Source organism: Arvicanthis niloticus, chromosome 24 (assembly GCF_011762505.2).
Source record: "Arvicanthis niloticus isolate mArvNil1 chromosome 24, mArvNil1.pat.X, whole genome shotgun sequence".
In the NCBI taxonomy this organism is placed as follows: domain Eukaryota; kingdom Metazoa; phylum Chordata; class Mammalia; order Rodentia; family Muridae; genus Arvicanthis; species Arvicanthis niloticus.
In genome coordinates, this window is record NC_133432.1 from 3,691,939 (window position 1) to 3,718,952 (window position 27,014).

General features: G+C 48.6%; 1 protein-coding gene across 2 annotated transcripts in view; it reads right to left on the minus strand.

Annotated features, from left to right (window-relative positions):
- Grk3 (G protein-coupled receptor kinase 3) overlaps positions 1 to 27,014 on the minus strand; it is a 95,890-nt gene that overhangs the window by 67,565 nt on the left and 1,311 nt on the right. Inside the window, exon 2 of one of the 2 annotated variants that reach the window (XM_076922412.1) lies at positions 3,313 to 3,389. The exons of the other annotated variant lie outside the window; for it this stretch is intronic. Within the exon in view, the coding sequence (XP_076778527.1) occupies positions 3,313 to 3,389 (77 nt within the window). The remainder of the gene's footprint in view (positions 1 to 3,312; positions 3,390 to 27,014) is intronic. 2 annotated transcript variants of the gene reach the window in all.

The window sequence follows — 27,014 nt, forward strand, 5'->3', positions numbered from 1 at the left end:
AAACAGATGGGTAGCTTTGCCCATCGAGATCGACAACAATGAATCCTAAGCTGTTCTCTTTGTTTGTAGACAGGGACTCAAGGAGCCCAAGCCAACCCCAAGCTCACTGTGTAGTCAAGGGTATCCCTCAACTTCTGTTCCTCTGCCTCCTGAGTGCTGGGGTTATGATGAGACAAGAGGTGTTAGCCACCACACCCAGTTTGTGAAGAGTTGGGGATCAAACCCAGGGCTTCATGGATTAGGGGCAAGTGCTCTACCCACTGAGCCACACCAGCGGTCCCTAGAACGTCTGATTCGGCGTTACCTATAGTTTCTAGTGTGCCAGTGGTTCTGTGTGGGCCATCACACTTACTAGAATAAGACCCGGCATGAATCTGTCTCTGCAGGGAGCTCTCAGCAATGCTCTCTTTTTCAAAAGGATGCTGTGAGGCCGTGGCCTCTGCTTCACCCACTTGGTCTTTTGTTGTTGTAAATCGGAAAACACACACTATTGTTCTCTAACCTTGTGGCAAGCCTAATTCTTATGCCTGGCCTCCCAGAATCAAATGCAATTTGTGTATTCTTTCTAGATAAACATTATTTTAAATCATGCTGCTACAAACAATTGAGAGAAACATTTAAAAAATTAAGGATTAATGTGAAAAATGAAAACAATACAGACAAAAAATTAGAAGAAAAAAGTAAAACTCCATTAGTCAGGCAGGACATAAATGTTGTGCATGTACACATGCACTCACAGGCACACACATGCAGACATGCACACAGGTGTACACACAGGTGCACACACACAGGCACACACAGAGATATGTAAACAAGTGCACACACATAGGTACACAGACATGCACACAGGTGCACACACACGGGTGCATACACACACATACAGATCACACCCATCTGCCCACAGGTATATACACATGCACCCACCCACACACACACAGAGGAGAGTGAACAGCCAGACACAAGCACATAAACACACAAAAGCACACACACACAGAGACATGAACACAGGTGCATACACACACATACATGCCACAACTGTACCATAGACACATTAACAGACACACACACAGGAGCACATACACACATGCAAACAGGTGCACACACACACATACAAACCACAACTGTACCACAGACATAGCAACACACATACAGAGGAGCGTGAACACACATAGGAGAGCCACACATAGGCACACACATACACACAAGTGCACACACACAGATATGCACACAGGTACACACATACATACAGACCACACCCAGCCACAAGTATGCACACACACACACACACACACACACACAGAGAGAGAGAGAGAGAGAGAGAGAGAGAGAGAGAGAGAGAGAGAACTTTACTAGAACTAATATCCTAGTTCAGACTCCAGAAGCTGCTAGCTGTAGAACACGCCATTATTTCTGCATCCCAACAACGAGCAATCAAAAGTGAAACCAAGACAACAGGTCCAGCTCCAGACTACAGACAGGGTCTTCTCACTTAGGAATAAACTCACTGAAGACTGCAAAAGGCCAGCAGCGGTGCCTGAAGAAGCAGAGGCTGTTCACCAACAGTGTCAAATGGGGGCTCCCAGCAGCACAGATTCAAGGCTCTCAATCACAGACCCAAGGGAAACTGTAAAGTGATTGCAAAAAAAAAAAAGAAAGAAACCTCACACAGAAATGCAAAGGGTCCAGAGCAACCCCAAACAACCCTAAAGCAAACAATCAGATCATCATGGGGACTTTTATTTCTGGTTTCAAACTTCGCTCTAAAGTCTTGGGCCTAAGCAGACACAAGGGTAGACAGACAACACCAGAGGCCCAACTAAGCCAGTTCTACAGTCAGTTAATTTTCAGCAAAGATTATCAAAGACAATCCGATGGAGAAAAGACCGTGTCACACGTAGAAGAGGGGAAGGGGCAGGCGAGATGGCTCATCTGATAAAAGGTGATTTCAGCCAAGCCAGACAACCTGAGTTCAATTCCAGAGCCCACATGGCAGCAAGAGAGAGTCGACTCCAGGAAGTTGTCCTCTGACCTCTCATGTAATTCTTGGCATGCATGTGTGCCCCCAACATGCGAATACATAAATAAATGGAGAATAATTTATACAAATAAAACAATCCCAGTAATTTAGACCTACATACTATAAATTAAACAAACAAAAAACTTGCTCAATAAGCCAGATGCTCAATGTAAGAGAAAAAGCCAAAACCTTTAGTGTATGTATATATATGTATACATACATATATACATATATATACGTATATATGTATATGTGTGTATATATATATATATATATATATATATATATATAAAATATGACTCCAGACTAGGATCACAGAGAAAAATGTACAAACTGGACTGTGTTAGGATTTAAAAGCTTTTGGTTTCAAATGCCACCAATAAAGTGGAAACGAAGCTATCGACTACAAGAGAACATTTTCAAACATGCCGTTGACAATGACAGAGGTAACGTTGAGTCCTAAAGAGAGAAAGTGTAAATACAGGTTTCTCCAACCACCATCTAGAAACGGGGTTAATTACGCAAACACCCTCAATACCATTAACTGTGAGGGAAAGAGAAATAAAATCCACAATGAGATGCCGCCTCAAACTCATGAGGTGGCTGCAAACACACAGACAGACAGACAGACAGCAGCCAGGGTCAGGCGCTGAGGACTCAGGAAACCAGACCTACCATCAGGCATAAGCAATGGCACAGGGACTTTAAAAAGGAGCCTGGAGCTTTCCTCAAAGGTTTAAAGTGAGTGGAAAATGAGAGATAGAGAGACAGAGGCACAAAGAGGTTTGTAAATAATTCACAGGCTGCAGCACCTTTGTTTAAAATGGACAAAATGTGGAGAGACTCCAACCATCTATCACCTCATGTATGAACAATCACACTGTACGGACATACCACTGACACGGGATGAACTGCTAACACGTGTAGCAGCGGACGAAACGAAAGCCCATTGTCAGTGAGAGAGGCCAGACACAGAATCGCAGGCTCCATGGGGGTGGGGGTGGGGACTCGCTCTCCCTGAGGAATATCCAGACCCAGAGATCACAGGGTCCATGCACAGTGACACCCTCTCTCCCTGAGGAATATCTTCAGACATAAAACTCAGCCACACAAAGCAAGCCCGACCCTTCTGGGTGCACTCTCACCGAGAATGGGAGTGGCTACACGTGGGGGGTGAGGGGTCTTTCTGGGACATAACGTATGTCCTTCCCATGGGAGTAGTCTAGGTCACTGTGACATCACCTGATACCTCAGCTGCCGTCACAGTTCCAGAGGGAGAAGCCGACGGGACTCACCGATTTTCTGATTGAAAATCTTGTCGAAGGTGATTTCGTTTCTTTCTGCCAGATACCTCTGCATCACGCTCCGGATACTGCAAGATAAAATTAGCTGTCAGGGTGCAGGTGCACACAGCCCTCCACATGCTCCAGAGTTTACTGTGCCCTAGGTAGTGAGTGACACTGTTTGCGGAAGCTGGGGAATGTTCTGGAGATGGGACCTAGCTGCAGGAAGTGGGTTACTGGGAGCCTCACTTACTGACCAATCTCAAGTTTTGTTGATGCCGTTGTTTGGATTTTTTTGTTTCATTTTGTGTGTCTTTGATTGATCCAGATGTGAGCGAGCAGTCTCAACCTCTGGTAGCCACACCCATAAACTTCTCCTGCCACCATGCCTTCCTGGCCATGACACCTTTTACCCTGCTCAGAGTTACTGTTGATACGATAAACACCCTGGCCAAAAGCAAGTTGAGGAGGATTTACTTAGTTTACACTTCCATATCAAAGGTGTGGTGGCTTGAATAAGAATAACCCCCATAGACTCATATTTGAATGCTTAGGGAGTGGCACCATTAGGGGGTGTGGCCTTGTTGGAGGAAGTGTGTCACTGGGAGTGGGCGTTGAAGCCAGGCCCAGTGTCTCTCTCTTCCTGATGCCTGCTGAGCCAGATGCAGAACTCTCGGCTCTTTCTCCTGCACCACGTCTGCCTGCACGATGTCGTGCTTCCCGCCATGACTATAGTGGACTGAACCTCTGAACCTATAAGCCCTTCCCAATGAAATGTTCTACTTATTAAGAGTTGCCTTGGTCCTGGGGTGTCTCTTCACAGCTATAAAAACCTTAACTAAGACAGTAGGCCATCACTGAAGGAAGTCAAGACAGGAACTCACACAGGGCAGGAACCTGGAGGCAGGAGCTGATGCAGAGGCCATGGAGGGGTGCTGCTTACTGGCTTGCTCCTCATGGCTTGCTCAGCCTGCTTTCTTACAGAACCCAGGACCACCAGCCCTGGGATGGCTCCACCCACAATGGGCTGGACTGGGCCCTCCTCCATCAATCACTAATTAAGGAAATGTCAGATTTTATGAAGGCATCTTCTCAGTGGATTTCCCTCCTAGCTTGTGTCAAGTTAACATAAAACTAGCCAGCACAACCTTCAAACTATAAATCAACACAAAGCCTTCCCCTCTCTTGCTATGCACCTAGTCACACAGACCCAAAGGAGCGAGTGAAGCAGAGGACCACTGCTGAGACAGGGACATGGCTGTGACTGCCTGGCCATGCCCCTTCTTAGGCTGATGACCCAGTTAGCAGAGGAATTTGGAGGAGCTGAGACCTAGAGGCCAGAGAGGCCCACCATTGCTTCCTGATGCATCTAGATGTGAGCAAGTGGCATCTCATCCCTGCAACCACATCCAGAAGCCCCGCCCCCCACAGCCACTTTGTCTCCACTGTGCTGGATCTCACCCTCAAACCTTGAGCTGAACCTGCTTTATCTGGTTCTCTCCGGCATTCCGTTACAGCAAGAGGGAGATCAGTCCTTACGGTGGCAGGTTTTAGAAACTGTTAAAGGTGCAATGTGAGTAACCCTGATCTACAGAAAGACGAAGAGTTGGCCACTACCACCCAAGGACATCAGCTGTTGCAGAGTCCTCCCAGGCCTACCCAAAACTGCAGGAGCTGTGCAGGGTCTGACAGGGGCCAAGGCAGACACTCCAGCCGCCACCCACCCCCTTTCAAGACCTGGGGCCAACTCTAAATGTGGCAAATCCATTTCAGAGTGTCACATGAAGATGCCAAAACTTACCCTCGGTATCACCTCTCTCTAAAGTGTGCATGAGCCTGTGAACACACACATGCATACTGCACACACAGCCCCATGCATGTGTATATATACACACACATAAACACCACACAAACACACATACACCACACAGCATACAATACACCACACACATACCCCACACAGTCCCATGCATATATACACACATATACACATGCACACACCACACACATACCCTGCACAGTCCCATGCAGACACACACACACATATCACACACACCATACACACACCACACACACACCACACACACACACACTATACACATACCACACACATACCACACACAGTCCCATGCAGACACACACACCATACATATAACGCACACACCACACTCACATACCCTACACAGTCCCATGAACACACACGCACACCACATACCCGCAACATGGGGCCCCATGCATGAACACACATATTCCTCACACTACCCTATACATGCACACATATTCTACACAAAGACCCATGCTTACATTCATATCCCACACAGTTACATACATGTACACACACCACACACATACCTGACACATGGCCCCATGCATGGACACATACCCTGCACACAGTCTCAGATATGCACATAGCCACATGTGTACTACCTACACAGCCCTGTGCACATACACACATACTGTACATATACCCCCACACAGTCCCAGGCATGCATTTGCAGAAAACGCTCCTTATCAATCTCTTCCTAAAACAAAAGCAAAAGACCCCCCCAGGTACAGGATTGGTGTTTTGAAATCACTTCGGTACACCACCAGTTCAAAACGTGATTAAAAGAAATGAGTCTAGTTACAATAAAAAAAAAAAAAAAAACCCTGAAACGCCTCAAAATTAAAACCTTCCAAATTTATGCACGAGACATTTACGGGAGGAATTATAAATCACAGGGAGGGGGAGACTAAAGAGTGGAGAAACGGTTATGAGCAGAGAAATTGAACATTAGGAACACTCAAAGACCTGCCAAATTTCATTACAAAGTCGGTCTGAGCCCATCAGGACCCCGAGGGGACTATCACGGGATGCAGAAACAAGCAGCAATTTATATAAAACAACACAGAATCAAGGGCAAGGCAGTGCACTTCTGAAGGAAGAAGTAAGATTCCGAAGCTAGGTATGAAAGGACAGCCAAGCGCCGGGTGCAGGAGCGGTGAGCTCGGAAAGTAGCTGCGGACACACTGAGCCATGAAGTGTGATACAAACAGGGGTGGAGACGGGAAATGGAGAAGGGTGGGCTTTTCAAGTGAGCCTCGGGGCACTGACTCGGCTGGAGTGAAATGCAAGTGTGCGGGCCACTGACTGTGAGCGTGCAAGCTACTGCTACACTTCACACGTAGAGTGTTATCTGTACCTGCAGTGCAAGTGTGGACGGCAGAGGACAATGTGTGGGGCTCAATTCTGCTCTGCCTGTGGGTTTGGGGTTGTAATTTCTATTGTTGGGCTTGTCAGCAGGTGCCTTTACCCAATGAGAATTACTTTTTAAAAAGCCTTTCAAAGGGCTAGAGAGGTGGCTCAGAGGTTAAGAGCACTGACTGCTCTTCCAGAGGTCCTGAGTTCAATTCCCAGCAACCACATGGTGGCTCACAACCATCTGTAATGGGATCTGACACCCTCCTCTGGTGTGTCTGAAGACAGTGACAGTGAACTCATATATATAAAATAAATACTTTTGATATGTAAGTCATAATTAAATGCATATTTGGTAGCACTGTTGGGTGAGTCCTGCACACGTACACACACCCTGTAAATGCTTGTCCTAACAACAGACATCAAAGTTTTCCATCAGCCCCAGAAGGGTGAAAGGCCTCCCCCAATTCCAGAGTCCAGGCATCCAGGGATCTTCCACACAGGACACATGCTACAGGTCAAGACTGTGTCTCACACCAGCCTACATGCTGGGCTGTCTCGTGTGCTTGCTTTTCTCTTTAACCAAGGGGCTACACCCTCAGCCTTCCCCCCAGCCAAGCTTCTGTTACTGCCTGGGGCTTGCCAAATTCCTCCATTTTTTTGTGGACGTCTGTGTTGCCACCACCAGTTTGGGATCATTATGAATAAAAGTGCCTTAAGTATCCATGTCCCTGGCATTTTAAGAACACATGCTGTCATCTCTCATGGGGAAATACTGAGAGGTGAGAGAGCTGGTCACGTGGTTAAATCCTACCATCCTTCTAGGAAAACCATGAACCCTGCAATACCAAATGTTCCTGTGGCCTCCCGCCCCCATGGACCATCCGTGATGTTTCAAGCCGCCCCTCTACCCTGCCAACACGTAGCTCATACTCTCTACGTTTAGACACCTTGCTGTGTGTGAAGATCTTGTCTCAGTTTACATTTTAACTTTCATTTCCCTCGTGAACCGCGACGCTGAGCGCGTCTGTATGTGCTGACTGGGATCAGTACGTCTGCTTTTGTGAGGAGCTTCATCAAATATCCCGCCTTTTCACTAAGCTGTTTGCCTGGCTATTGAGTGTAAGGCTCCTCCTTCACATAGCCTGAAAGAAAATGCTATCGGATGTCTATATAACTCTGTGGTCTCCTCTGAAGTGGAAACTTCTAGCCCTTTGGAAAGTTAGTTATGTCACATGATGGCTTACTGGGGCACACAGGTGAGAGGATGTCTTGCTAAAACAAACACGTGAAAGAATGCTTTCCTGAAGCAGACACAGGTGAAAGGATGTTTGGATAGAGCAAACACGTGAAAGGACCCATAATGAAGGAGTATGAAGATGACCCCACAGACAGTGGGAGAGGAGCACTGAGCCTTGGTTTGCTCTGCCTTGCTACTCTTCAATAAAGACACACACATATTGGTTTGCCTTACATAGAGTTCAATTTTCAATAACACCGCCATTGAGAAAACCTACCCCAAGAACTGCTCTCAAGGCTCCTGCGGTAGCCTGTCACTTTAGCAGCCTTACCTCAGGCTGGTTGGCGAGCCTGGTGGTTCCTTCAGGGCTGAACTATAGCTTCGTGGTGTCTGATTGCCGAAAGGACTGGACTGTAGCTGCCGGTTCGTGCCTGGTGTCTGCCTGCCTAGAGGGCTGGTCTGCAGCTGCTGAGTTGTATTTGGTGTTTGCTGTGGGACTGAACTGCAGCCAAAGAAGATCGAGCTCACTCCTAAAGAACTATTGCCAACAGGTTCACTTCCCCCATGCCCTGATAACTTTTCTCTTCCACTACCTCTGCTGGGTGGTGGGCTAGAGGAGAGGTTGAACCCTTATTAAAAGTAGGTTGCAAAAAAATTATGTCTATAATTCCCCTAATTGGTCTAAGCATCTTCTGTGTTTCTCATGACGGACTTCACTGATGACTTCCAATTTATTGATCATTCCTTTGGTGGCCAATCTGTGCCTTGACATCTGTCCTTGGACCCTCCAAGGCCATTCATATTTCCCTTTAGAAGGTTTCGTAGCTTTGGGAGCTGGAGAAACAGCTCAGTGGTTAAGAGCACCGGCTGCTCTTGCAGATGACCAGGGTTCTGTTGCCAGGCCTCCATATTGGTGCCTTACCAATGTGCTCCAGTTCCAGAGTGTCCAAGGTCCTCCTTTAGACCCACGCACAGATGCATACACTTAAAACAACAAAATAATTCTTTCAAAACAGAGAGGTTTCTGAGCTGTAGCTCTCCTGTCTGAAACAGCGTTCACGTCAGACTGACGTCTGGGTAGAGGTGAAAGTCTCGGCTTCTGTACCATCATCCCTAACAGTTCCCCGCCCTGTGACGAGACCATCATCGGTCCCCACTGAGTCATCCGGGAGCCTCTTCAGAGCCAACAGCACAGATCTGTGTTTGCCCTGCCCGGCTCCTCGAGGAAACACCATGTGGTCTGGTTTCATTGCTCCTTTCCTGGCATAGGGACTTATACGGACGACCTTAATTCCTTCTGAGGTAGCCTGGCAGTTACTGAGTTCCCTCTAGGTGGTGATGTAACTATATCCCACAGCTCGTGACACACCTGCTTTAGTTTCTCTCCCCATTTGTGTGGCTCTTTACTTCCTTTGGTACTTGCTTCCCACTCTGCAGTTTATTTACACACATGTGGCTTGTTTCTGAGTTCTTGGAGACGTCAGGTATCCTGCCAGTTATTGATTCTGGCTTAATTCCATGGTGGCTGGAAAGTACACACCCAACAGTTCTGCTCTTTCTAGACTTGTTGATCTTTGCTTTACTACCGGCACGTGGTCTACCTGTGAGTCTTCCATGCGCACATGTGAGCAGAATGCACATGTGTCAATACCGGAAGAACAAACTAGTAAGTGCTCACTGGGTCAGGATGAGTAGAAGAGCCACTTAGATTTTCCAGATTCAGGATCACCGAGTTCCTGACTTATTTTTCCATAAGTTGCTGGGGTGACAATGCAGAACTCTCAAACTTTAGCCCAACGTTGTCTGTGTCTGCTTTTGATACCACCTGCATTGTCTGTCTTGTAGCTCAATTAGACTCACAAGCAGGGTTGCTACGCCTTGGTGACAAGGGACCCATCATGGTGAAGCTTTTCCTCCTGATGTCGGTCACAGGCTTGTTTCTTCTGCCCTTCTTTCACCAAACTCTGACCAGGTTGTTGCAAGTTTCTCTTGGCTGGTGTCTGGGTGGGATCTGCTAAGTATCTGTGTTTCCTATCTGGCTGAGTTGAGTTTCTGGCTTACAGCACACAGTTGGACCTTGCTTCCCTGTTCTCTTTGGCAATCTTAGCCTTTTAATTGAAGTATGTGGGCAACTTTCACTGACTATTAACTATGTATGTGGGTCCGTTTAAGTAGATTATACTGCCATTGAGTTCTGTTTCAGAGGACAAACCATGGGGAGTCAGTTTTCTCTTTCTACAGTGTGGGTTCCAAGGCTCAATCTCAGGTCGGGCTTGTCAGGAAACACTGCTGAGCCATCTCACCTGCCTGACTTGTATGATGTTAAATAAACACAGCTTAATCCATCCTAAAATCATTTCAGTGTTTGTGTAAAGAGGATCCCTGTGCCCAATGGAGATCTAAGCTCCCAGCACAGGCTAGCCATCCATTGGCCACGAATTGCTGTACCTCGTGACCTCTAGAAATTCCATGTAGAATCGTGCCATGTAGTTTTCATGTCTGACTGCATGTGCCGCTCGTCTTCAACATTGCTGAGGGGAATCCCCTGGACTGCAGATACCACATGACTCACCTACCCGTGATTCCAGAACACATGCATGCTCTCCACATGGAGCCAATGCCACAAACACACTGTGAACAGTGTCTGTCTTCTGGCCTCTGTGTGAGCCTGGATAGTAAATTAGGCAGAGCAGACCTAAACATAATAAGTACTTTATCTGTTGCTGGTGTGTCTTCCGGGCTGGAATACCTGCAGATATTTTGCTCACTTTGAGGAGGTATTTGATTATTTAGTTCTTTATATATTCAGGACTCAAGTTATCATGTATTATTGCTGTAATGCTGTATCAGTGATCACCTGGGGAACTCTCTCACTGAGGGATTGTCTGGATTAGGTTAGTCTCTGGAAAAGGGGGATCAACTTGATTGTGTTAATTGACTCAGGAAGACCCAGCCTAAGAGTAGGCAGCACCATGCACTGGGCTTGAGACTTGAATGCTATAAAAGATGAGAAAATGGCTCAGAGTGTATAAGCATGCATGGTTTGTCCTTGCTGTTCTTGTCTGTGGAGCAGCCATGGCTGCTCCAACTTCTTGCGGCCTTCACCACTCTGCAGGAAGGTTGTAACCCAGACTTAAGACTTCAGAGTTTCTTTCCCATGTTGCTTTTACTGAAGTATTTCCTCACAGCAAGTAGAAAAGAAACCATGTCAGTTATTTAGTTTCTCAGAGTTCAGAGTTTGTCTTGAAATTGCCTAATGTCTTTGAAGGGCGATAATCTTTGAAACTTGATTAAAAACTCAAGTTGTGCCGGGCGGTGGTGGCGCACGCCTTTGATCCCAGCACTTGGGAGGCAGAGGCAGGCGGATTTCTGAGTTCGAGGCCAGCCTGGTCTACAGAATGAGTTCCAGGACAGCCAGGACTACACAGAGAAACCCTGTCTCGAAAAACCAAAAAAAAAAAAAAAAAAAAAAAAAAGAAAACACCTCAGACACATAGGTTTTATAAAGATGGTAGCTCCTTCCCTGCCCCAGGGCATCATTTAAAATGACTTTAAAGTGCTTGGAATTAGGGAGGCGGCGGGTGCGTGACTGTTGACCCCACAGATCATGACGGACAATCACAACCCACCTCAGAAGGAAGAACGCACAGGGGCTGATGTTAAAAACAGCCATCACAAAGTGTCCACGGGGACACAAGAAGCCAGGTGCTCAGCCGAAAGGGGCAGACAGGCTGGGTAGAACAGGGTGTCCAGATCCAGGGGAGGAGAGCACCGTCACATGGACTCTGCCTTTCTGGTATTGAGTCTGTATTCATCACGGGATTTTGCTTTGACTTTTAAAAATGACTTTTTAAAAAAAAGTACTCATTCAAAGTATTCTTTATTTTGATCACGGGCTGTTTCATTGTTTCCCAGTACTAAGGAGTGGCCCCACGGGCCGTGCCCAGCCTCCTGCCCTGCCCTGGACTACCTAAATCAAGTCACAGTCTGTAATTGGCTTTACTTAGCCACTGAGAAAGTAACTAAACTTCTCGGATTTCTTTCACAGATGAAACCACCAAATGTTTCCTTATCATGGATGTGATTGGTTGGCCCCTTCCCATCCCCCACATCTAGAGGGCGTACTTGGTCCAGTGCATTCCCACATCATGGGCATGCACTTTTGCCCATGAGTCCAGTGTGCCATCCCTAGAATGCAGTCTGACTCACAGTTATACAAAGGGTGACCATATACCTCAGTGACCAGCCAGCGAAGAACTCAGAACCCAGATCCCCTGTCAACAGGGAGACCAGCCTGGAGCCATGCTGGGGGCAGAGGTCACCAGACACCTGTGTGTCCCCAACTATGTCATTGCTCAAGTCCATGACCCAGCTTCAGAGTTAGCAACCAGCATAGTCCCCAATGTCTCTGCACGGCCGCTTTTTAAATAATTACTACAACATGACTCCACCATAGCCTGTCAGAGTAGCCTCTCTGAGGAAAAACCGAATTCCGTGTCGGCGAAGATGCCGAATAACCACTGGGAATGGAACAGGAGCCGCAAAGAGCTTGGCAGTACCTTGAAGTTCAGCCACGTCATCGAGCCTCAACTTCCGTGAGACCCACATTCCTTTCCTGGGCACTCATCTCGAAAATGTGCCTGCATACAACCAAATAAAAGTTGACATATGACTGGCTGGTGATTTCAGCCTTCTCCACAATGGCTAAAACCTGGAAATAACACACATTCCCACGAGAGCTGCGAAGACACGCACCTAGTGGAATAGTGCTTGGCAATAAAAAGGCAGAACAAGGCAGAGGCAGGTGGATCTCTGTGAGTTCAACGCAGCTTGCTCTTACATAGTGAATCTGAGACTATCCAGAGCCAGTGTCTCAAAACAGGGCATCGGAGGGAAATGAACTAATGTTTTACACACCAGACAGCAGAGACGGGTCCTAAAATAATTGCATTGACTTAAAGAAGTGAAGTTCTCAATCTCCCACAAAACAGTGCACGCTCCTTTGATTACAGAGAACCGAACCAGGCTCTGAGACGGAGGATGTGTGTACGTGTGTATAGCATTCCCTAGTACACGTTCTTACACATGTATTTGTATGTTTAACTTGGCAGAATCAAACATCAGATTTTCTTATAGTTCACAGTCTGTCTTCTTCGTTTTTTAACTTTTAAATATTTCACATGTATTGGTGTTTTGCCTGCATCTACCTCTGTGTGTGTAGTATGTCTATGTGCATGTACATGTGTGTGCATATGTGTGCATGTACATGTGTTGTGTGCATACATGTGTGTGCATGGGCATATGTGTGCACATATACATGTGTGTGAGTGTGTCCACGTGTGACCATGTACATGCATGTGCATATATGTGTGTGCATGAACATGTGTGTGTGCATGTGTGTGTACATGGACATGTGTGCGCATGTGTGTGTGTGTGTGTGTATGCACACGTGTGGGTATGAATATGTGTGCCTGGTGCCAAAGGAATCCAGAAAAGAACATCAGATGCCCTGGGACTGGAGTTACAGGCAACTATGAATAGCCATGTGGGAATTGAACCACATGTGACTTGATTGAACATCTGAAGAAATTTGTTGTATCTGAAAAGAATAGAAAGAGCTAGGGTGTGACAATATGTCTGCCTGGATGCATTTGGTGGAGGGAGATGAAAATGGCCAGGTGCTTCTAGCAGACAGACAAGGCCAGAGTAGGGGTGACGGCTTTCATGTGAGATGAACCAAGTTATGCAACAGATACTGATTGGAGTTCAGTGGGTACCTTCAAATTTAATGGCAGCTAGGTAGAGAGACAGCAGCACTGCCCATCAGTGCTATGGAGAGCCTGCTGAGTGCACAGAACAGTCAGCTCCATGGATCAAATATCTCTGTTGCTAAACCAGGCAAAAGGGCTGGCAAGATGGCTCAGCTTGTAAAGGTGATTGCTGCCAAGCCTGACAACCTGAGTTCAATATCCAGGACCCATATGGTAGATCCAAGCTGTCCTCTAACTTCAATGTGCACAAACACACACACACACACACACACACACACACACACACACAACCACACACACACCTAATTAATTGAAGGGCCAGTCACCTAATCTCCTCAGGCCACAGGAAGAAAGGCAAGTCCCAGTGCCTATTGGAGAAGACTTAATGGCTGATCTAACTGTGCAGCTTCCACAGTTAAAATCAAGTTCCGCCTGAGGTCTGGCTGTTTTATTATAGTGCATAAATATTTTACCCGGTAGGCATCACATTCCTGTAAAAGTCTAGATGCACAGGAAGCAGGCGGGGAGACCAGGCCAGCTGGCGTGTGTATGCAAGTGCTCTGCACACCCAGACTGCAGTGGCCGCTGTTCATCAGGGCCACAAACCACAGGCCAGCTTCTTTAAGAGAAAAAGAAAGGACTCGGCAGTCACTTCAAACTTTAAGCCCTTCAAAAGGAAACCACAGGATTTCAGCATTCTGTTTCTTAATGTACAGTTGCTAGAGATTTTCCACAAACAACTCATTAGGCACACAACCCAGAAGGAAATATCCAAAGTCACCATGGAAACTTGGTTCCACTGTTTAAAGCCACCAGACCACACAGGCTGTTCAGTGTCTCGCCACGCAGATGAGGGCCAGCTCCTCCCTGATCTCCCTCATCCCCCAGCTCCTCCCTGGTCTCCTCTATCTCCAGCTCCTCCCTGGTCCCCTGCATCCCCCAGCTCCTCCCTGGTCTTCTGCATCTCCCAGCTCCTCCCTGGTCCCCTGCATTCCCCAGCTCCTCCCTGGTCCCCTGCATCCCCCAGCTTCTCCCTGGTCTCCTGCATCCCCCAGCTCCTCCCTGGTCTCCTGCATCCCCCAGCTCCTCAGCATTGGATCTTACATAGAAACCTCACAGTCTTGGACAGTCCAGCCATTTGTCCCTGAGAACACACCAGCAAAGCTCTGTGACTTCAAAGCTCCTCGTGGTACTCCAGCCAACCTGGACAGTCAATGCCAAGTCGTGTGTGTGTGTGTGTGTGTGTGTGTGTGTGTGTGTGTGATGCAAACATGCCCACACACTCATGTATTCAAGCATGTGAAGGTCAAGGTCTATAGATTTCTTCCTCTCTATATATAGTGGTCAGCCACACTGACCCCCAGACTGTTAAAGATCACTCCATCTCCTGCCTTTTTATTCCGTGCCTTTTTCTCCTCCACATGGGAGCCTCCAACTCAAGCCCCAAATTCCCTTTCAGAGTCTTCAGAACCACGAGGCCTTTGACGACCTCCCAGGGCCAGCCCGCAGGCTACTCTGCCTATCTCCCCCTATCACTGTGAGCCTCTGAGGAGCGGCAGCCACCATCCTGGCATGGAATCACACCAGTCAGTACATACCCATGTATCACCATGGAATGTCCACAAGAGAAGGAGTGGAGAACTATCAGTTTTCTGAATAAATCCATGAATAAATCTGAAAAAAACCCTCATGTTGGTTCGTGTTTACTTAGAACGCAATTCAGGCTGAAAGTAGTCTTTCCTTAAAGATACAAAATAAGGAAGCCATTCCTACATCTGCCACCCGCCCCCCGCCCCCAGGACGTCCTCCACATTCAGATGCTGCATTCAGTGCAACTGCCGAGAGGGAGGTTCACTGACGACGGTCCTCCACAGTGCGTGCTCCCATCGATGGTCCTCCACAGTGAGTGCTCCCATTGATGGTCCTCCACAGTGAGTGCTCCCATTGACGGTCCTCCACAGTGAGTGCTCTCATTGGTGGTCCTCCACAGTGTGTACTCCCATTTACCCTCTCTGAATGTGTCAAGATGACCCAGGGTTCCCAGGGGTGTCACTAAATTACACCTTGTCAACTCTCTGACAGATCAGAGCCAGGAAGAGTGTATGGAGATTGAGATCCGAACCCTGAAGGTCCCGATTGGCCAAGGGCAGCTTGTGACTCTTTAGATCCAGGACCCTTGATGCTAAGGGGTCACATAACCAAGTTCTCATCGGAAACCTGACCAAAAACGGGCAAGCTCCTCCATGCCACCTCCTTAAAAGGAAGTTGGCTTGCCCTGGGCTCCTCCCTCACTTATGCACATGAGCATGCACACACACGCACATCCACATGCACACTCATGCACACACACAATTACATGCACACTCATGCACACTCATGCACACACATCCACACGCACATCCACACACACATCCACATGCACACTCATGCACACTCATGCACACACATCCACATGCACACTCATGCACATCCACATGCACACACATGCACATCCACATGCACACTCATGCACACACACACCTACATGCACACTCATGCACACACATCCATATGCATATCCACATGCACACGCATGCACATCCACATGCACACTCATACACACACATCCACATGCACATCCATATGCGCACACACACACACACACACACACACACACGCATGCACAGATGCACATCCTGAGCCTCTCCAGTGATCTTGATGTAGTCTTTTCTATCAGAGCTGAACCCACACCCTGCCCAACAGCACTGACCTCCACCAAACCCCCAGAGAGCACCCAGTTTCCCTTTGTCTCAATTTCTCAGACAGTCAACACCGGCGAGGCGGGCTGCCAACTGTGACATCCTGTACTCATGGGGAGCCTTCAAAGTTACTTTTCAAAACAAATAGGCCTCCTAGGATACGTTCCCCTAAGACTCCAGGCTTCTAACTCCCCAGCCTTGCCCAGAGCCCAACAGGTTCTACGTTCTACTTCATTAGTCACACCAACGAACGCCCAGGCCCCTCAGCTGGTATGTCTCCCATGTAAGGGTCCCCAGAAACGTCTAGAGAGATGGATTCTCGCCGCTTAAGAAAAGCTATTGAGCCCAATGTATCCAAATCTGCAGTTTAAAAATAATATCACCTCCTAGGGCCGTGTTTCTCTCTTCCTAACAACGCTAAGACCGTTTAACACAGCTCCTCATGTGGTGGTGACCCCTAACCATAGACTTGTTTTCTGGTGGCCTTAAGTGATCCCTGTGAGAGGGTTGGTTATTCACCCCCACCCAAAGAGGTCAAGACCAACAGCTTGAGAACCATTGTCCTAGGACATGGTTTTTGCACATACAAAGAAACCGAGGAGTTCTGGATGTCACAAGCATGGAGAGTCCCGCCTTATACACTGCTGTCTTAGAGTTCACTGCTTTGGCAAACTCTCTCTCTCTCTTTGTAGGGACTGAACCCAGAACCTAGTACATGTTACACAAGTACTCTTTCACTGAGATATATCTCCATCACCCCTCTTTATGAGACAGGATCTCACCATGTTGCCCACTCTGAACTTAATCTATCAACCTGGCAGGCCTTCATCTTGTGAGCCTCCTTTCTCAGCCTCACAGATAGCTTGTATTACATGTCTGCGCCAGCCTACCATAAATTCGTGCTCTCCCTGGGAGGAAGAGGTACAGACAGTTCATTCGGTTGCTATTCATTCATTTGCTCAAACTCAGCCCTGGGCTGATGCTTCCTGGCCGGCAGGGCCTTGGTCTAGAGAGGAGGCGTGAAGTACTCAGCCAGAACAATGGGGTGCACACACTCTCACGCTGTGCAGGGCTGCAGTATCTGAGGGGTACCCCACAAAGACAAAGAGAAGAAGCAGGGCCCAGAGGTGGCTGGCTTGCAGGCAGGAGAACACAGCAAATAAACACGCACAAAAGACCAGAAAGCTTTCTTTAAATACAGGAAAACAGCGAGCCGCAGTGGGACTGGTTTGCCTGCACAGCCATGTGAAGACTCCTGAATGCCCAGCACAGCAATAGGGCCAACGTGTCTGTTGGAGGAAGAAGCACCTCCCTCCTGTGAGGAAAAACTGGCCAGCAGACCGTCACTCGTCACTCGCTGAGAGAAAAGGCCTGCTCCTCAGTGACAGCTGCCTGCTGTCTCCTCCTGAAGCAATGTAAGCCAAGCAATTCAGCAAGTATGTTCTCTAACCCAGTAGAGGGTGGTCACCCAGTGCACCCCAAATCTGAGGACCTGGAATTCAAAGTGCTTCAAATCGGAAAGCTTTGTCTGTTTTTTTTAGTTGGTTGGTTTGGATTGCTTTTCTGCTTTCGGTTCTGTGTGTGTGTGTGTGTGTGTGTGTGTGTGTGTGTGTGATTTATTTCAATGCAGGCTTAACTAAAAAAAAAAAAAATGTCTTTTGGGGTCATGTGTGGGAGGTGGGTGTGTGACACAGTTTCCTCTTCGACTAGACTCACGTCCTCAGATACTCAGACGTCCTTATGGACCTGCAGATATTCCAAAATCTTTAAAAAAAAAAAAAATCCTCAATCACCTCTGGTTCATCCACCCCTCCTAAAGGCACTCGAATCTTTCAAGCTGGAGGATGACAATCTGAGTCACACGAGAGCTTCTGCTTAGCGGGTCTTCATATGCCTCAGTCTCCCCAGACACAGTCTGTAGGCTCAGTTTGTTTAGGAAAGCTGTGTCCCCCAGGCCCACAGACATGCTGCGTTCCTTTGAATTCTGGTGCAGTGCTTCCATGAAGACTTTGTAATTAAGATGCTCTAGAAAGTCATTTTTTTGCACACGACGTAGGGTTATAATTTGGCACAATAGGGACAGCTATCAGAGACCACCAGTCCCTCACAGCTCAGAGCTACTTGTTCACAGATCGAATCCTCGGGCTGGAGACGTGGCTCCATCACGCGCCTTACGATCTTTCAATGTCCTATTGGTTTGCCTCTTCTCTCTTCTGGGTCAGCAAGAACCCACTTACAAAGTGCCTTCAGCACAGTGGTTCTCAACTTGTGGCTTGCAATCCCCTTGGGGGTCAAACGACCCTTTCACAGGGGCCATGTATCAGATATCCTATAGGTCAGATGTTTACATTACACTTCATAACAGTAGCAAAATTATACTTATGAACTGTCAATGAGGCTAAGTTTATGAGGAGCTGTGAGAACCACTTCGCCGACCTTGTTCACTGGTGGGGACGGAACCCCACGACTGTGTTCCCTGTGGGCAGGTGCTCTCTGCCACAGATGAGGTCCCAGCCGCCGTGTTTTCTGGAACGCACACACTATCTCGAGCTTGGTCTGATATCTGCACAATGCTACACCTTCTCTAGAAACTCTGTAGCGCCCCCTACCCAGATTCTCGAATGCGGCTTTGCTTCTCCTCGCACTGGTCTGTTTGGAGACGCATACATCACTGTGAAATGTTAGAGGAGGGTTGTGCGCATGTCATGGTGCAATGCGGAGGTCAGGGGACAACTGGTGGAAGCTGGTTCTCTCCTCCCGCCACGTGGGTCCTGAGGATCAGACTCAGTTCACCAGGCTTAGCCTCAAGCACCTGCTGAGCCAGCTCTCAGGCCCTCGGGTAATTTTAAAATAGAAAATTGTTGCCGGCATCTTATTAAGAAGCCGTGGGGGGTGACAGTGTGAAGCGTAGTTCATCTGAACTAGCCAGCGTCTTCCTCCCTTCCTGCCAGGTTTTATCTTCAACACTTCGACTCTAGATCCTGAGGAGGCTCAGTGAACTTCTTTGCCCCAGGAAGTTTCAGAACACTGTGCATCTGCGTGACGCTGTCATAGTCGACGTACGTGTGACAACTGAGGCCCTTCATCCTGCAAGAGTACAGCTAGCACCTTTGATACCTCACCATCACCACATAAATTCCCAAACCAGAGCTGGGGATGTACCTCAGGGCACAGGCTGCTTACCCAGCAAGTAACAAGCCCTGGGTTTTGTCCCCAGCTCTGCCTAAACAGGGCATTCTGTAAGCCCGGCACTCTAGAGTCTGAAGGTAGGATATCAGACATTCCAGGTCATCCTTGGCTCCAAAGTGAGGTTGAAAACAGCTTGTGTTATGTGAGATCCTATCTGTAGTAGTAGTAGTAATATAGTAATAAAATAATAATAATAATAATAATAATTTATTGTTTAGCAGCAGCAGCCAGCAAGTATGGAGGTTAAGGACACCCAGAACCCATCCTTAACAGTCACCATTATTTTGAGATCCCACACTTCCTCCATCTTTAACTAATTTTAAAGCACATCTCCGGCAGCAGGTCCCTGATCCCATACCACTCTGGTTTTGCAGTTCTCAAAACTGTGAGCATTTCCTCACACGGACACAATGTCCTCTGCCCCATGCCCTCCGTCCCAGAGCTGTGACTCCTGAAGATGCATAGGTTGGTCTCTCTCCAGACGCTAGGACCATGCGAGGACCTGCCTTCCCATGGCTACTGGGCTTGAATCTGCCAAATCCATATCATCAGATTGTCACCCACTGCTGTGGCTCTGCCCTGACCCAGAGCAGCCAACAGTTAAATAGTAATTTTAAATTTAAGTCTATGACTCAACAGGGGCCAGCGGGTCTCGGGTCTCACGTGCACGCACATACAAGGGGAAGTGGGAAGTCAGTCAGTCATGGTAGTCTCTTCGGTAAGGACAGGTCTACACCTCAGATCCAAACCCATTTCAGGAAAGCAGAGGGACCATGAAACCACAGTCTCGTCACCTCTTCCTAAATGGACTCTGCCAGCACGCTCACTGTCCCAGACAGCTGGGAGAGGGAGACAGAAACCAACACTGCTTGAAATGGCAGTGGTGCAGAGCCGCCAAAGAGAGCAGCCTTGGTTGTGTGCTGCGTTTTCTGCAGCAGTCACGGAAAGGCCACTTAGTCTACAGCACAGAAACCCAGGTGGCCATCTGTTCTCACGTGGACCTAAGCAAGCCAACCAGCTGCTGATTAGACCCTGGATGTGTCTGTCAGAGTGGAAGGACAGGAGTCAGCAAAGTCACTGGCCAAGACACCTGCCAGTCAGCCGGTATCCCTCCTGAGCCACCACTTAGCCCTTCCTGAACACGGTCACTTCTGCACTGAGTGGATTGCAGAGCGATGTGCACACTTGAGTGTACAAGGAACCAGAGATCTCCCCCCCATGAAAGCCAAGGCAGGATGGAGAGCCACCATGCTTGGAGGCTGTGTTTGGAGAACCACAGAGAAACCGAATTAAACCTAGCGTTTAGACTGCGCTACAGGACAGCCTTGTGACACTATACACATTCCAACAGTGTCAGCGATGTGTGACCGGACTTTCCAAGAGCTCCTTGGATAAAGAGTGGGGCTCTCTGAGTTTGCAGGGTCTGCTCAGTCTAAGGGAGAGTAGAGGAACCTCCTACAGAAGCCTGCAGCCTCATACCACGACGGAAGGAAGGCACAGAGTCAAGAGGCTGTGAAGAGCCCAGATCTCACCAGAGGGATGGGGGGGGCAGTGCAGGGAGAAGAGAGAAAGGACAGAAAGAGAGGAGGGATGACTGCATAGAAAGGCCTAGATACACGAGGCCACAAGAGGCAGCTCAAAGAAGAAAGTGGAGGACACATCAGGGGTGTGAACCTAGCTCTGCTTCTAAGCCCAGCTCTTCCCCTCACCCAGCCAGTCATCCCCACAACTTTCCATGGTTCTGTCTCCACCTCCTCCAGGCATCCTGGTGCCAAAGCCTCCCATACTCTGCTTCACATTCACTGTTGTCTTGTTTGAACACCCCCCTCTGTGTGTGTGTGTGTGTGTGTGTGTGTCTGTCTGTCTGTCTGTCTGTCTGTCTGTCTGTTTCTCTCTCCCGTTCCCTCTTTGTTTTTGAGACAGGCTTCCATGTAGCCCAGGCTAGCCCCTAACTCACTATGTAGCAAAAGATGACCTTGACAAACCCCTGACCCTCTGCCTCCACCTCCCCAGACTGAGACTACAGATGTGCGCACCCCACCTTGTTTACCAGCTGCTGGGGAATCAAACTGAGGGTCTCGGGCACGCTGGGCAAAAGCTCTGCCAACTCATCCCCACTCCCAGCCACCGCCATGCTTTTCTGAAAGCCTGCTATTCACGCCATACGGTGCACAACCCCAGCAACCTGGGGGTATAGTGGGAAACAGCCTTTTCCTCGCAAGTTACCAGTGCCTGAAAGTCTTTAGCAGCTCTCCCCCCCCCCCGTGTTCCACGAGGTACGAATGAGTGAATAAAAATGCTTATGATGGGGCTTCTGTTGGGACCTGTTATGGTCAACAATGAGCAGATGCTGTGTGTGGTAGATGGGGTGGGGGGTGGGGGGTGACTGTCCAGGCTCTTGGCGCCTATTCTGGAACCTTCTTTTCCACCACATTCATCACAGATAGGAAGGAGGGCACAGGAAGGAAAGAGACCTTGGTGGCAGAGGGCTTTAGGGCCCCCCCAATGCCATCCCTACTTCCTGCCTCTAACACCATGGAAAGAGGAAGCAGTGTGCACAGACTCAAGGCTGAGTCCAAGCTGACCTTCACCAGCCACGGGGTATCTGGGTAAGCAGAACCCCCGCTCCCACGGCGTCAAGCATAGCGTGTATTTAAATATGCGCATGACTGGCCAAAGCTCAGAGGACCCAAAAGATGAGTTCTAAAATTAGAAGTGACATTTACAGGGTGTGAGGACGGACCCACGGAGTAATCAGAAGGCCTGGGAATTCCAACTCTGCAGCAATGGTGAGAAGAGAGAATGCGAACAGAGAGAGGGAAGATGTAAGAGATTGTAGCGGCTCGGGTAGAGGGGATACCCAACCCCACTGGGTGCAAATGGCACAGGAAGGCATTAGCCACCTGGAAGAAGCTGCCTCCACCCTGAACACAGAAGAACCTGAGTCCAGATTCCCCAGCACCCACATAAAAATCGTGTGTGATAGTGTGTGTCTAACCCTGGAGGGGGTGCTGGGGTGTGTGTAAGTTTGTGTCTAACCCTGGGGGCTGGGATGGAGCTGGAATGAGAATTAGAACCCTACAGTTTGCTGGCCAGCCAGTCCTGTCAAACAAATAAATCCTGGATTCAGTGAGAGATCCTGTCTGAAAAAAAAAAAAGGTGGAAAAGCCAGGCACAGTAGTAATTGCCTTTAATCCCAACACTTGAGAGGCAGAGGTAGGTGGATCTCTGTGAGTTTGTGACCAGCCTGGTCTACACTGTGACTTTCAAGACATACACAGACATGCAAAGCTAAAAGTGCCCAGTGTCTTACTATCACCGTGATGGAACACTGTGACCAAAAGCAACTCAGGAGAACAGGCTTTATTTGGCTTACACTTCCATATCACTCACTGTTCACCACCCAAGCAAGTCAGGGCAGGAACCTGGAGGCAGGAGCTGATGCAGAGGCCATGGAGGGGTGCTGCTTACTGGTTTGCCCCTCATGGCTTCCTCAGCCTGCTTTCTTATAGAACCCAGGACCACCAGCCTGGGGATGGTATCGCCCACCATGGACTGGCCCCACCCACAATTGGCCAGCTCCACCCACAATGGGCTGGCCCCAACCACAATGGGCGGGACCATCCCTCATCTATCACTGCCCACATGGTTGCCTACAGTCTGATCTTATGGAGACTTTTCCTCAACTGAGGCTCCCTCCTCTCTGATGACTCCAGCTTGTATCAAGGTGACAGAAAACTAGCCAGCACACTGAGTTCGTCCCTTCTGTTCCAATGGCCAGATTCCACGGAGTGATGGAGGGACGGAGAGACGGAGGGACGGAGGGACGGAGGGACGGAGGGACGGAGGGACGGAGGGACGGAGGGACGGAGGGACGGAGGGACGGAGGGACGGAGGGACGGAGGGACGGAGGGACGGAGGGATGGAGGGATGGGGAGACAGCCATGCTCACAGTACACCATTCCCCAGGAGTAGTCTTCATAACTCATTCTTCTCTACTAAGAAAAGGTCGTTTGGAATCATTATTTTTATTAATAATGCTAAATACATTATCTTTGCCTCTTCAACTTTTTTCCTAGAAATGGCGAGGGGAGAGAGGAGGGGATCTTGAACACAGCTCCCCATCACTCCAGAAAGACTTATGCGCCACCCTGTTCTGCGTTTTATGGAACCCAATGCTCCTCGTGGGAAACAGGGCGCCACCTGCAGGCTCGCCTAATTATGATTACCTTCCTCAGAGGCCCCAGAGGAGTTGCTGCTCTCTCTCAGCCTCCGAGGACACTCCCGATATCCCAAAGCCACACCAGGGTCTCCCAACACGATATCTCTCCACCCCAAGTAAAAACAGAAAGTTACATCCATTCCCTGCAAAGTAAGAAGCGAGGTGGTTTGTCCAACCATTGTGGGTGGTGCTAAACTGCTCAGCGGGTAGAATGGGGAACCCGGCTCCACTCCCTGTATCTTGCATCTCTCATCCTGGATCCTGTGTACGGTTACCTGCCTTCCCTTCCCTGGTCTTCTTGAGCATGGATCTCTCTGAGAAACAGGAGAATGGTGTGCACACCTGCTGTGGCTACAGTGGCAACACCTGATGGCACCCAGACCTGGCAGAGGAGATGTGATGTTGGTTCCTATGCCAAGGTGTAGCAGACACCTTTCCTTGGTCGGGATTCTCAGGAGAAAAATCCCCAATTGCTTCCAATCTCACTTCTCCCCCTTGGCATCCATCCACCCATCTGCTGGCAGAGACTCTCACTGCGTCTCCCCCAGCCTTGACATCCCTCCCCGAGTCTTACACCTGTTTTCATGGGAGTTTGGCAAAGCTTCATGGGAGTTCCAAGCAAGTGCTTCAAAAGCCTGTCTAAGAACAGATCATCAACTCAGGGACTGCCTCTACCTCAAAGAGAAGCACAGGGCTCTGATTTAAAGCATCTTACAGTGTTCCACAGGGCAGGTCCTTGTCCCAAATTAATTGCTCCAGAATACCTGTTTCCAAGAACCCACTCCCCACCCCCAGCCGTAAGCAGCCCTTGCCTCTCTAGGTCACTGGCACAAATTAACTTTGACCAGGAATGAGATAGTAATGGAAATGTCAGGACAAATTTGCCTTTTCTAGTCTGTGTTCCCCACTCTTAGAATGACTCCTGTCAGAAACAAAGCACCTTCCTCCCAGGCTCTTTGGGGTTGGTTCATCTGCAGCGCTGTGGATGGGAGGCTTGTGGAGGGCCACCACCTGACTACTTCCCATCCCTCTCAGCCCTTACTCTATTCTTCCATGTTAGGCTGTGTGCACAGAACGAAGCCAGGGAACGCCCTGAAGGCTGAACGAGGAAGGCTCTCTCCAGTGACCACAGCATGAAAGGGCCACACCCTTTCCAGGTTGGTCACGGGGCCAGCCTGACACATAGGAGACATGAATGGCCTTACCACTTAGGCATTGCCAAGCCTGGACAACTCTTCAAAGGTTATGAGAAAGTGCATCACAAGCATAATGTGTTCTACGAATACAGAACCAGAGAATGCAAATGATGCCCGTCTGGGGTTAAAGAGAACAGTGAACACCCACTCTCGAAAACAAGCCTCTTGCCCAGGTCTACTGCCCGTGTCTCTACTATCAGAGGCCTCTCAGGACAGGCTGTGCAGTGCATCAGAACTTTCCCCATACCAGCTTCTGAGAAACGGGTCCACAATGGCTACCCACTTAGGGTCGGAAACAATAAACAGGGTAGGGAAGATGGCTTAGGAAGTAAATCAAGGGTGTGAGAACCTGAGCCCCAATCCCCAGAGCCCACATAAGGATCCACAAGTTAGGGTACATCTACAATTTCAGTGTTACTGTTACAGCAAGATGGGAGATAGAGACAGGAGAAAGCCACAAGCCTGTGAGTCAGCTGTCCCATCTATGAACGAGAAGTCCCAGCATGAACAAGGTGTGACTCAGACAAGCTGGGCAGTGTGGACCGATGACTATGGTTGTCCTTTAACTTCTATACATCCTTGGCATGCCCACAGCCCAAGCTGTGTTCTTTCTGCTCCCCCAGTTATTGGCCTGAACGATTGACAAGAGCTGCCTCCCAATGGAGAGCCCAACATTGTCAGCGTCCACTCAACAGAAAGGGGCTCTCCAGGGAAAACATGGCCTCGTTACCCAACTTCCTTCAGCCACATGTGGCTTCAGGTCAACTCAGTAACATTCAAACCAGAGAAATGGACCCAGTGTGAAGAGCTGTCTTAGCCTTGGCAGGATTTAGAAACTGACTCTCTGGGCCTTCGCCCATTAGCCCATGAGTTAGACCCAATTCAATTGGGACATCTCTCGTCACCAGGGCGAACAACGGACACAGTATATAAACACCCTGGTTAATGGGGCTGCAAGGGTCACGGCCACCACCCCCATTATCACCTCTATTAGCTCAACAAATGTTTGGGTGAACTAAAGCGGAGATGTGATTTGAACAACTAGTCCACCTTCGGAGGATTTACACCCATCAGCCTGTTAATTGAATAATGTGTCAACATAACATAACAAAACGTTTGCTTCTTGCCTCTTCATGGGAGGCCAAGTCTCCCCGTGTGCTCCATGTTCCAGGAAGGGAGGCTGGGCCCGACAGACCAGTTTTGTTGTAATGAATGAGGTACTGCTGTCTGTTGAAGACTGGGAAGAGGCAAAGTCACCGAGATAAGGAAGCACAAAGAATACTGACGGTGACCATATAATTAGTTAGAAATAAATTTTAAAAAAATGGATAGCAAAAGACCAAGGGGCGAGTTCAAATGCACTCTCCTCTTTGGAAAACGCTGTTCCAAACAATGTCTTCCAATAGTCAAATCCCCACAAGGAACCAGGAGCGTCTGTGGCTGGGTTGTTGGTTATTGCTTGGGGGCTAAAGCCACTGAGACAAAAGGGCAACAGACTCCTGCAGGGAGACAGACGGTCTAATTCCAGAGTCTACCTGAGAAAACAGCAACAGAATAGCAGTCCTCAAAGGACTCCGTCCGAACTCGATTCTCCCATAGACATCCCTCAACCTTAGGATGTCGGGACTCACAAACGCAACTACACCACATCTCCTTTGAAACAAAGTATCACCAATGAAGGTGTCAAAGCAGAGGTGGTACTGTATAGAGAAGTGAGGGCCCTGGCACTGGAATGTGTGCCTAAGAGCAAGCATGCATAGAGAAGTCCAGCTAGAAACACCAGGAAACAAAAAATGATGAGCAGACAGACATTCCTAATTTTAGTAATCTCATATTCTCCCTTCCCCATTAAGCTCCTCATGAGTTGTGATTTATTGGTTTTATATATAGAAACTATACATAGTTAAGATTCCTTGCTCCTCACAGGGTGGGGGCAGAGAGAATGGAAGAGAGAATGATATGAAGCGTCCCTCCTCCCAAAAGGGAAAGTTTTCTACTGAAGTTTTCTGCTTGGTTGTGACTTGGGGAGTCCTGGGTCTGGTCCCTCCCACTTACTGAAGATTTCAATCAAGCACCGTTTTCAGTGAGCTTCAGATAGGTTAAACTCCAGGAGGAAGTGCACTGTCCAGTCCACCCAAGTCTCTCCTTGTGCCTGGTTTACTCTGTCAGGAGCAACATCC